The 13,245-nt window shown below is 39.1% G+C and overlaps 1 protein-coding gene across 9 annotated transcripts in view; it reads right to left on the bottom strand.

Annotated features, from left to right (window-relative positions):
- Window positions 1–12,373, bottom strand: part of TJP1 (tight junction protein 1) — a 306,237-nt gene extending 293,864 nt beyond the window's left edge. For all 9 annotated transcript variants that reach the window (XM_043983429.1, XM_043983431.1, XM_043983433.1 and 6 more), the window contains exon 1: window positions 12,172–12,373. In XM_043983429.1, the coding sequence (XP_043839364.1) occupies window positions 12,172–12,338 (167 nt within the window). In that variant the 5' untranslated portion in view covers window positions 12,339–12,373. The remainder of the gene's footprint in view (window positions 1–12,171) is intronic.
- Window positions 12,374–13,245: the final 872 nt, after the last annotated feature.

The raw sequence follows: 13,245 nt of genomic DNA, 5'->3' as shown, positions 1-13,245 counted from the left end.
AACATTATAGGAAACTGGTTCCCAATTTGAGGTCGAGATCCAAATTAGTGCTAATGAAGGTTCTACAAAAGATTCTTGAAGCATCCTTTTGAAAGGTTCAAAGAAGTAGCTAAACACATCTGGTTGCAATTCTTTCTTTGTTTAGGGTTGAAAGGAACTCTGCTGGTTGAAATTCTTCCTTGGTCCTGTCCATACCTTTCATTTCCCATTCTCTTCCCTGAAAGAAGTAAAGCCCAATCCATGCTGCAACAGGTGTGGTAGTGGCTAAGAAACCCAACAAGCCGGGGCAGCTAGGTGGCACAGTGGATGAAGCACCGGCCCTGGATTCAGGAGGACCTGAGTTCAAATCCAACCTCAGACACTTGACACTTACTAGCTGTGTGATGCTGGGCAAGTCACTTAACCCTCATTGCCCCACAAAAACAAACAACAACAAAAAAGAAACCCAATGAGCCTCCCTTAAGTTACTTCTCATTGATGCCTACACCAAGTGGCTGATACCAATGCTCTTAACTATTTCATCTTTTCAAGTCAGTACAAGAATAAAATGTTAATGGCCATGAAAAGAAAGAATAAAATGTAATTGTGTAGTCTGAGTAATATTGAGCTTAATAGTAAACATGACAATAAAATTGTTAGATGCTAAAGTAAAAATACCTAGACATTATAAATCAATCTCTAATCATGTCTAACCAGCATGGAGATCTTGTGAGAAAGGTTGGGTACTGGATAGCATTGCTATATTGTTATAGGAGCAGCATTATGGCAAGCATGCCTGCACAGTCAGAGGCCTCTGGGTAGGTTATTGTAGTCACACTGCGATGGCTCATATGCTTTTCCTCAGGATCTAGCTCTGAAAATGGATCCAGTGCCACTCAAAGCCTCTCAGATTGAAGAAGCTAGACCTCTTCCCCAACCCCCCCCCCCCATAAGTGTATTGCTTTTCAGTGAGCTTTTTTTTTTTTTTCAGGTTTCTTTTTGCAGCAGATAATCTTATTTACATTGATACAGAATCACTTCACATGTTTTAAATTAGACATTAATAGTGGCTTTATTTTAAGCAAATTAAAAATGAAATAAAGTGGAACCATTCTGAAACATTCTTCATTAACCTGCCTGAATTTCAGCATAAGTATTTTTTTTTTAACATTTAGAAGCCACAATATTCAAATAAAGCTGTGGCTGCTATGAAAACAGTACACTTTGCTATAGTTTAACTTGAATACCTGAATCAGTGAGCTTTTTAAAAAAAACAAAATGGGAAAGAGAACAGATCTAAGTTATCTTTCTATATTTGATCTCAGGTACTTCTCTGTAAGGTTTGTGGAATATAACATTAGTCCCTTCTCTGCTTCTCTGTAAACCTAAGTATAACTGTATCCCCCCAGCCCAGCCTTGCTGAACAAAATCTCTCTGCTTTCTGAAAAATTCTTCCTCTGTCTTTATCACTATCTGTGTTTTAAACAACATAGAAAATACCCCAGTATTCTTTTTATTAGCCAAAAAGATTTAATCACAGGTTAGTGACTTAGGACTAATAGTAAACTACTTGAGAAAATTTCTAGCTTCCCAACCTTAGTTTCAATTCCAAGAGGCTAAAAAGGAAGAATGGGAACAGGGAATGAAGGGATTAACAAGCACCAGGGAAACGCCTTCTCCTGGAGAGGAGGAGGAGTGACAGGGAAGAGAGTGGCTTTCTTGTGCTTCATTTAATGAAGATTACACTCTTATCCTCTCAGCTTATACATTGGTCAACAGTATAGGGCATTATCTTGTCCTCCTGATTCATATTTGGTCATTACTCTGAATTATTTTTTGAAGAACCTCCATCATTTCTGAGGGGCTCACACAGAGCTGCACTTCCCCCTTTTTTCCTCCCAGAAGCTCATTCTACCTCAATGACAGGGAAAAACCACCCTGGAACCTTGGGAATACTGAGTAAACCACCTGTCCAGCAGGTAATTCCCCTGTCCCCAAGGCTTTCAAGTACAGCATCCCTGTGGGCAGGGACAAAAGATGAGATACATATGCATTTAATATTTTAAAACTTTCTTTTGGTCATTGTGTCATCTATTCATGTATATATTTTTATACCATAGCCTACTGTGGGTATAACTTGTGAAGTTAGATATGGTGGAAAATGATGCTAGTACTTAGAAGTGGGTTTGCCAAGATAAATATATATGAAATATAAATATATATGTATATATGTGTATATATAAATAAAAAGATATACATATTTCTATATATGTATACATACATGCATGTATAGATGTGTGTCTAAACATACATGCATACAAACATATGTTCCTAAACTCAAGATGGTGCTGGAAAAAATTCTGATGATTGGGAACTTGTGAAAGTCAAAATAGACAGGTATATTTGAGGATTTTCTTTAACAGTATTATTTTGAATACAATAATATTCAATGATTTTAAAACATTTAGTATATGTTTGAATTGCCATATAAACAGAATAATCCCTTAGAAGTCTTTATAAATATAATCCTTTAGAACAGGGATTCTTAACCTGAAGTTCATGAACTTATTTATAAAAAAAATTTTGATAACCATTTCAACATAATTGGTTTCCTTTGTAATCCCATGTATTTCATTTTATATATTTAAAAACATTATTCTAAGAGGTCCCAATAGGTTTCACCAGACTATTAAAGGGGTTCATGACACAAAAAGGTTAAGAATCCCCTGCCTTAGAGCTAGTTGTTAAAGTTTTGGTAGAATGTAAATTCCTTGGGGAAGGAAGGAAATAATGATGATGTGTAGAGCTTACTATGTTCCAGGCACTGTGTTAAGTGCTTTATTATTATCTCATCAAGCATTTATTAAATGCCCATTTGCCAGGCATGTTACAAAAATTATCTCATTTGATCCTCACAACAACCTTGGGAAGGAGTTGCTCTTATTATCTTTATTTTGAAGCTGAGGAAACTGGGGCAGAAAGGTTAAGTGACTTGTCCAGGGTCACATAGCTAGTAAATTTGAGGCCAGATCTGATCTCAGATCTTCCTGACATCAAGCCCAACATGACCTGTAACTTAAGGGGAAGAATTATGCCATTCTTCAGTTGTTGTATTACAGTAGGTTTCCAGGGCTAAAGATTTCAACACTAAATGGATAAAATAACAGCCCATATTGATACAACACTTTTTAATTCTTTTTTGATATGATTATCCCTATTTAGCACATGAGGAAACTAAGACTTAAAGAGGTGAAGGGATTTGCCCAGGGTTGGGCAGATAATAAATGTTAAAGGCAGGATTTGAACAGGGGTCTTCCTGTTCAATTCCAAGTCTATCCACTGTATCACAGCTGCCTACAAGAGTAGCTTACCAGTGATGAACCTCTCCATATATCTCTAGGTTGATTCATAGTCTGTTACCAGGATATACTCAAAAGCTTTCCAGTACTATAGAAATTTCCAGAACTTGTCATTGCTGTCCAAATCTTTCCAAGACTAGATTATCACCAAATCACCAAGTAGAACTTTGATCCAAGTATCCCCTCATTGCTTAACACAATAACCTACATATACATTTGTTTAATTGAATCTTGAAATAATTAATATGAACTAGTATTTGCTGGAGTGACTATTATGTGAAAAGATACATTCTAAGTGTTATGGGGTTTACAAAAGCCTATAAGATAGTGTCCTTGCCCTCAAACATTCTACAATTTAAAAGGTATTGTATGACAAAAGAGAGTAACAAAGCCAACTCAAAGTCAAAAGCAAAATGCCTGGATACCCTTCCAGCCCCATAACATCTATCATGCAATCACAATTTTAAAAATCATTTCTAGTTTCTTCTCAAATACCATGTAACATGTTTAAATTGAAAACACTCCCCGCCCAAATCCAACTATTTCTTCACAGTAGTGCTACGGAGAGACTGGACTGAGAGTCAGGAGACCTAAATTCTAGTTCTGCCTTTACAACTGGTTATATGGCATTGAGCAAGTCATTCTCTTTATCTGGGACTTAATTTTATCACGTGTAAACCATTTTTACAAATAAATTTTCATGTTCCCCTTTTCATGAAACAATTTAAGCAAATGGTTTTCTTTCCTGATAACTTATTCAAACAAAGTTAAGAATTTGTTATAATTTTTACAATAGTTAAATATTCAATAGGAAAAGTAACATACGGAATAAAGTCCTTTATAATCTTGGTATTTTTAACCAGGTAATATTAATATGATGAATAGACTTCTATTGGGGTACAAAGTTTCTCAAATTGAGCTAACATTGATGTTGGCACTTATAATTTTTCAACCAGTAATTAAGATATGTTGTCTGTATAATAGCTATAGCAGAAAACTCTATTTCATGCAAATAGTGTAAAATTTGTATTGCTTTTTAAAAATAGAACATAGAACTCTTTGTTTGCCTGTAACTAAAGCATAATAAGATTTTCAGGTTCAAAAGCTTCTTTCAATGTACTATCACAAGATAAGTCTATTCACCATTCTTGTTCAGATGGGACAAGAGAAAATATATCATATTTGTCTTGGCAAATAGGTTCTTTATCCAGTCCATGATTAGAAACATCAGGTTGTTTAAAAACAAATGAAAATTGGGGCAGCTAGGTGGCACAGTGGATAGAGCACCGACCCTGGAGTCAGGAGTACCTGGGTTCAAATCTGGTCTCAGACACTTAACACTTACTAGCTTGTGTGACCCTGGGCAAGTCACTTAACCCCAATTGCCTCACTAAAAAAAAAAAAGGCTAAAATTAGCTCTGTAGATGGCCCAAGTGATTAATAAAAATGGGTCTTTATTGTCTTCTATTTAATTTTCAGGGTAGGCACATTTTATATTAAGAAACATATCAAAATAGTATTCTGTAAATTTGACCGCCACAGATCTAATTTTGTAATTACTTTATTCTTCTGGATCTGAATTTGAATTTGAACACTTTGCATTAATTTATTTATAGTATTCAATTTAAGCAATCTACCAAATATGTTTCAAGAGAATTTATACATACATATATATATATATATATAAATGTAATTCTTTCATCTTTATTGAAGGTACTAACAAAAGTGGCAATTTATTCTTTTAGCTCAAACATCCTTTAAAGTGCTTCAACATGAAAAAAATTAGCATGTTTTGCAATAACACATAAGTGTCCTATGCTCTGCCTCTGTATTTTCACACAGTTTGCAAAGAGGCTTCTTTTAACACTAAAATGACTGGAATTTTAAAACACTTTGAAGGATCGAGTTGTATCAATTGATGCGGTGCTTTTTTTTTTTTTTTTTTTTTTTTTTGCGGGGCAATGGAAGTTAAGTGACTTTCCCAGGGCCACACAGCTAGTAAGTGTCAAGTGTCTGAGGCCAGATTTGAACTCAGGTCTTCCTGAATCCAGGGCCAGTGGTTTATCCACTGTGCCACCTAACTGCCCAGATATGGTACATTTTTTAAAAATTCATAAGACAAAGAAAATAGATAGTAAGATGAAAATTATTGCAAAGTAAAATTATGATATTTTTTCATCTATTGATGAGCTCAGTACTTCTAGTAGTACAATTCTAGCAGACTACTTTTTTAAAAAATTGGTTACTCTTGTTAACAACTTGAAAAGGTGTAAGTTAGTGTTTCACTCATATTTCTCAATACCAGAGATTGTCTGTGAAGCATACAATGTGTCTAAACTAAAAGAAGGGACAATATTTGGCTGGTGCTTGTAGACCTATATTTCATCCTGACATATATTGAGCTTCATGAATGCAGAGCTTAATACGCTTACCCTACATTGTATCAGTTTAATTTAAAAATCCATCCATTATATAAAAGAAATTCTCTTGATGTGGCATTGTCGTCCATAGGTTTGCAAAGTAACAGCCTTCCTCTACATGTTTCAAAAAGTACATATGTAATCAAATGAACACCTTTACATATGTTGCTTTACCTATATGCAATGCAAAATAGAAATATTTTAGTTCCTCACATAATTCATAACAGATCTTTTGATGTCAAAGCCATAGTTTTTCTTTTAAAAAACACTTTTGTTTTTGCTTTTTAAAGGCCTCATTTCTAAAAAATTATTTCTTGCTAATACTTCTTCATGTACATTTTCAAGATGTTATTTAGATTAGATTTCATGTTATTTGCAAGTAACATCTATACAAATGTTCTCTTTTCTCTCAAGCAAAAGCAGCATTTCTTAATAACAATAATAAAAATAGAAAATACAATTTTTCTGAACTTGGGCTTTTTTTTTTTACTTTGGCTTTCTATAATTCCACTAAACTGCCCTTACTGTTGGTCATGCTTGTTTCAGCTGCTCTGGGAACTTTCTCTTCAAACCAGTTGTATATTCTTCTACCAAGAAGGGATCCTATTTAATTTGTTGAAATAAATAGTATTGTAAATAAAGGAAATAAAATTATAAGTTAATTAAACATAGATTTAATTCTTGAAAAATTCAACAAATGATTATCTATAATGACTGAAATTATTTAGATGTTTTTAATGTTTGAGGGGTTTTAAGGAAATCAGTTTTCTATATTGTACTTAATTAACAAAATGACACTGAGAAATAAAACATTATGACACTTTAAACAACTATACGAAGATTGTTTAATTTTGAGTTTATATACTTCAGCAACAATCAGTATGACAAAATGACTCATCTGTTTCACTTAGCCTATGCTGACTAGTGAACAATAAGGGTAGGAGAGTGTACTTGCATCAAGATTTGACATGCACTGATTCAAATATTACTTCATCTGTACAAAACTTATTAAGTGATTGCTGCTCTGTATTCATTGCCATTAGGAGAAAATATTAAATGTTAGTCTTGCCTAGTCAATTTAATTTGCACTTTTTTGCTGAAAAAAAAGAGATGAATTTATGAAAATGGTACTAGAAAATATATAATAACTTTGATCCCCTATTCTTTCCCCTCTGCCAAGGAGGCACACCCTACAGTTTAGAAAACTCTAGTGAAATGAACCAAGCAGGGGGCCGCTGAGTGGTGAAGTGGATAAAGCACTGGCCCTAGATGCAGGAAGACCTGAGTTCAAATCTGTCCTCAGACACTTGACACTAGCTATGTGACCCCGGGCAAGTTACTTAACCCTCACTGCCCCATAACAACAACAAAAAAATGAACCAAGCACAGAATTTAAGAACTGAGAACCTTGGTTAAAATCATTGCTCTGTTAGTAATGTGGCCACCTGGTATTGATCTCTGTCAAGAGGAAATAACCCTAGATGCCACCTGAGTATCAATCTCTTCTAGTCAAGATGTATTCTTTTGAAGCAAAATATTGGATGTTGGAGGTGATGTGGGAAAACTGTGACACCAATCCACTGCTGGAGTTGTGAATGGATCCAACCATTCTGGAGAGCAATTTGAAACTATGACCAAAGAGCTATAAAACTGTGCATACCCTTTGACTCAGAAATACCACTGCTAGGTTTATAACCCAAAAACATCCCCAAAAAGAGAAAAAGACATATTTTTACAAAAATATTTATAGCGGCTCTTTCTGTGGTTAGCTAAGAATTGGAAATCACAGGAATGTCCATCAATTGGGGAATGGCTAAACAAGCTATGGTACATGATGGTGATGGAATATTATTGTACTATAAGAAATGACAAGTAGGATGATTTCAGAAAGGCCTGGAAAGACTTGTATGAACTGATGTATAGTGAAGTGAGCAGAACCAGGAGAATGTTGTACAGTGACAGTAATATTGTTTGATGAAAAACTGTGAATGACTTAACTATTCTCAGCAATATAAGACAATCCCAAAGGACTAATGATCAAGCATACTATCTACCTCCAAAGAAAGAACTGATATTGATTGAAAACAGACTGAAACATGCTATTTACCACGTTCATTTTTTCTTTTATTCAAGTTTTCTTAAACAAAATGATTAATATGGTGATGTTTTACATAATTGCACATGTATAACCTATATCTGATTGCTTACTGCCTCAGGGAGGGGGGAGGAGAGGAAGGGAAGGAGGGATAGAATTTGGAACTCAAAACTTTAAATAAAAATGTTTATTATTTTTTAAAAATATGTATTCAGGGGGCAGCTAGGTGGCGCAGTGGATAAAGCACTGGCCCTGGATTCAGGAGGACCTGAGTTCAAATCCAGCCTCAGATACTTGACACATACTAACTGTGTGACCCTGGGCAAGTCACTTAACCCCCATTGCCCCACAAAAAAGAAAAATGTATTCTTTTGGTGTGCACCACAAACAAAAGAGGAATCTCTTGATGGGACAGATTGCTTTTCTCCTTGCCTGGAAGAGTCTGAAAAAGTTATGAAACAACTGCGAACTCTGGGAATTATAGTCCTGGACAGATAATATTGTTTTCTCTTTCATCTAGGAAAGAGCTTAACATGAATTTTAGTTCTGTAGTTCAGTGAAGGGTTGGGGGAAGGAGGAGCTGCTGGAGAGGAGTAGTTTTTTAGTTTTGAATAGAGGTGCTAGCTCATAGCTATGGGTGCAGCTGCATCTGACAGAGAGCACAGATTTGGCACAGGAGAGAGGCAACAGTGATGGTGGTCAGAAGGAGACAAAGAAGGAGTTAAGAAATGGATTTCCAAGGCCCTGAATTCAGGAGGACTTGAGTTCAAATCTGACCTCAGACACTTGACACTTACTAGCTGTGTGACCCTGGGCCACTCACTTAACCCTCACTGCCCTGTGAAAACGAAAACAAAAAACAAAGAAATGGATTTCTAGAAAGGAATTATACCTTTTGAAAGCTGAAAAAAATGTAACTTCTCCAGCACTCTCTCTTATGCTACCCCCTACTCCTATGCCTCTCGCTATCATATGCTTTCCATGGCTATTTCTGTTTCTCTTATTTTTCAAAATGGTGTCTACTTTCTGATTTTGCTTCATATAAAAACTGTTATCATAATTGCTTTGTGATACACTTCTGCAAATTGGTTGAATTCAGTAGGAAAGGACAATGGAAGGTGTCAATAAATAGCTCGGTATACACAGAATAAAACCGGGTCAGAGAACTTAACCTCTGTCTACAATGCTACATTTCCTTGATGGGGAATTCTGAGCTATAGTCAGGAGAAAACCTTACTTTTAGATATAGAAACTGGGACTTGGTATAAAGAACTCCCAGGTCAGGAAATTCTCTACCAATGTAGGTCAGTACCTTCTCTGAAACTGATAGTCTTCATAGAGCACTCACAGTTTAACTTACTTGTGCAGGGTCACACAACCAAGTATATATCAACAACAGGACTGGAACCTAGGTCCTTCTGATTTCAGTGATAGCTCTCTGTGTTATAGTTTCATTAATAATTTTCATAAGCTCCTAAATAGCTGAGAGACATTCACATGAACTGAAACCATGTAGCCTGAATTAAATGAGTCATTGTTGAACTGGAGTTTAAGTCCCAAGAAGCCCAGTCTCCAAAGTGCAAAGAGTGTAAATCAAGAAAAGTAATCCTAGGAGTGCTGCTCAGCTGGAAGAGAGAGCCATGGTCTGGTAAGAATATGCCCTCCCATATTTTTAAGGTTAAGAGGGAAAGCCCAAACATAACTAAACCTTGTCACATGCTGGTTATACTTTGGTTCCTCCCTCAATATTTTTCTCCTGTTCTAAGACCTTGCCTTTGGTGACTTAAGTCATTGAGCTTTGGAACTATCTTTAGGCAATGGTGACTGGTGAACCAACCAATATAAATCCACATGACCTGCTACATCTAACTGGCCCCAAATCACAGTCTATGCTTCACATTCTATCCAACTGGCCATTTGCCAACTGCCATGCTGCTCTACTTGCATCTTAACCAGAATCCAGCCCCCTCCACTTTCTTCTATCTCTTGCTCTGGGAACAGTAAGCAAACCAATACTACCATTGCTTCTGCAAAAGACTTGTCAATTGATTCCCGTATAGTTATACTCAATATTCCAGAAACTTTCCAAACCAAAACACCCTTTCCTGCTGATCACTTCCTTACATGTATTGTCTCCCCTTCATTCCTTGAGGGCTGGAACTGCCTTCCTTTTTGTATTTGTATCTTTAGTGCTTCAAAGAGTGCATCATACAATAAATGATTTTCATTTATTCATTCATTCAAATCCTTTTAAAATTTTTTCTACTTCTCCCTTTTTTACAAATACAGTCATTCTCTTTTTGCTCATCTCATTGCTAAAATTTCTTTCCTATGGTCTTCTCTTAACACAAGTATTCCAATTTTTTCCATCTTGTTTTTCTTTTTGTTCAAAATAATGCATGCAGCATAATTTTTCTATATCAATCAATCATGCAAGAACTTTTAAGTTTCCCCACTAATTCAATTGCCTTCTAACTCTATTTAAACTTTTTATCATCACCTTCAAAGTTCTCCACTAAGCAATATATCTTTACTCTCCTCTTTATGATACCTGTGTTGTGGCTCCTCAGAATCAATAATTTCCTAGTGCACACTTCCATTGTCTCATTTCCTGGAAATAGCTTTCCTCAAATTCCTAGAAGTCACTTCTCTTCCCTTTTGGCAAATATTTAAGATTCAGTTACCCCATAAAGCTTTTATAACATATATTACAATTCCAAATCAAAATCAACTTGTTGCAAAGATCACCTGTGACAGACATTTACTTGGCTCTGTTGTCTACCTCTTGCTTGAATATATCCTTTATGTATTCAACTTCTTACTCTGTAAACTCATATGAGCTGTCATCTAATTCTGAACTTAGTAAAATTCTTAGAACACTTCTGGGCTTCCATAGTATACAAGTTTAACAGCATTTTTTTTAAAGCAGCTCTAATATATAATCAACCCTGTGAGCCGTATCTTAATGAATTGGACTTTCAAAGGCATTTAAAAATATTCTATTTTCTTAATTGAGCTATTATGTTCAATGTTTGTTTACAAATCAGTATAATTGGAAAAACCACTTACAGAATTCTTGATTATAATGATAATATATAGGAACATACTAGTAATTTCTCTTTTCCTATTCATCCAGAAGCAAACCAGTTTAGGGAAGAATGTGTTAACAAATCTCCATTTGTTGTGTTCCCTATTGCAGCTGTCAAGCAAGCTGACATGAATTTTCTTAGAACTCATTGAAACTGAGATCAGAAGGTACAAATGTGGAACAAGATCAGAGAAACCTACAATCAGACTGCCATGTCAAATCCTGCACCTCTTTACTGTAAATTACACTTTCTAACAATAAAATGATTTAATGAAACATTTCCACCGAATGAGGCACGGTTACAAATCACGGAGAGGATCAGAAATGGTTGGTGTAGGTTTTTGTCTTAATTTATTTCCTCTTTCTCCCTCGGTGCCCCCCTTGCATTTTAAGGTACAGAAAGAAGCAGGCTTACTGCTTTTCCCTTCACTTGGGCAAGAGGCTGAACGAGTGGATAGATGGATGGTTGGTTGGTTGGGGGATTGGTTGGATGGATGGTTGGATGGATGGATGGATGGATGGATGGATGGATGGATGGATGGATGGATGGATGGATGGATGGATGGTTGGATAGCTGGAAGGATGGATGGATGGACAGTTCCTTCCATACAGCCGCCCAAGGGTCATCCTCGTTCTTTCTCCTCGGGCCATTCAGTAAAAAATGACAAATATTAAATCAGGCAGGAACTTTCCATTTTTTTCATCCTTTTTTTTTTAAATGCGGCATTTATCATTTAAAAAAGCAATCCTCTCACAACACACACACACACACACACACACACACACACACACACACACACACACACATATAGAGCTACAGGCACGCACGCACTATCAGCTCACACATCCCCGAGCCAGGTGTGTCTCTCTCTCTCTCTCTCTCTCTCTCTCTCTCTCTCTCTCCTTCTCACACACACACACACACACACACACACACAAACAAACACACACGGGCATCTTCTAACAAGATGGGCACCACCATGCTCAGCATCCCCGTCGCCGCCTCCTTGGTCCCCTTGCCCGACCGCCCGCCGGCCCCAGCGTGGCCCCCGGTTTCCAGAGAAAGGAAATGTCGGAGCGGCCGGCCTGAGAGAGGAGACGGAAGGATGGAGAGGTCCAGGCCCCCCAGCCCGGCCCGGTGGCGGCCCCGGCAGCCGCCCGTACCCCGCGCCCCGCGCCAACCGCCCCGCCCCGCCCGCGCGCTCCGCCCGCCGCCCGCTCGCCCCTCACCAGAGCTTCCTCTTGAGGGGCAGGAGGCTGCCCCGGTTGGACGGGGTGACCCCGATCGCCATCTGCAGCACCGTCAGGTATTTCTGATATTTCATCTTGTCCCCGCCCCGCTCCCGGGCCGGTCCCCACCGCCGCCGCCGCAGACACAGCCGCTCCAACCGCCGCATAGACTCAGCTGCGTCCCATCGGCCGAGCCGCCCTCGCCGCCGCTGTCGCCGTCGCCGCTACAGTCACAGCTCCAGATGCCGCCGCCGCCGCCGCCGCCGCCGTGCGTGGCGCTCCCGCCGCCCGGCCCCGCCCCGCCCCGCAGAGCCGCCCTCTCGGCCGCGCTCCGCCGGCCCCGGCCGGGCCTCCCCGGGGTTCGGCGGCTGGGGGCCTGGGGTCGCCGCCCGCCGGTCCTCTCCAGGATAATCTCATTAGCGCCCAGAATAGCGTCGGGTACCCTAATCCCGCCTCCTGCCTTCCCTCCGCCCGCTCCCCGCAGGGTGGCAGGGTGGCAGGCTGGCAGGCTGGCAGGCAGCCTGGGAGGCTGGATCTTACGGGAGCCCCCCCTCCCCCAGCCCTTGTCACCCCCTCCCCGTTTCCCTCCCTCTCCCCACACCTCCCGCCCCCAGGATGGCACCTGCTGGAAAGAGCATCCACTGTCTACTCGCCCGGGGTCACAGACCCAAAGCGTCTGACGCTGGAAGAGACCGGAGGGATCATCTAGTCCCATCATCTCCCTCAATTTGAGATTAGGACTCGGGGGGTTAGAGAGGGGAATGGATTTGCCCAGGGTATATTTACAGGCGGAGTCAGTTTCTCATCTGGGATTTGAACCTGTGTCATCCAAAGGCAAAATCAGCGCTTTTGCCTAATCCATCCTCTCCGTGGCACAGGAGAAGGCGTGGCCACGGACTCCCCAGGTGGGTATGGGGAACCTGAGTTCCAATTCCACCTCTGACTTTGTAAACATGTTTCAGCTCCCTCACCACCTGGGTAATATAGCCAGACGCTGGATTTGGATTTGGGAAGGCCATGGTTTGAATGCCACCTCAGACAGCGTGATCTCTGACTTTAGATTATTTATTTAAT

The sequence above is a fragment of the Dromiciops gliroides genome, chromosome 2, assembly GCF_019393635.1.
Source record: "Dromiciops gliroides isolate mDroGli1 chromosome 2, mDroGli1.pri, whole genome shotgun sequence".
NCBI lineage: Eukaryota > Metazoa > Chordata > Mammalia > Microbiotheria > Microbiotheriidae > Dromiciops > Dromiciops gliroides.
The sequence above is the reverse complement of the archived record's forward strand: the minus strand, read 5'-3'. Positions and strand labels throughout refer to the sequence as shown.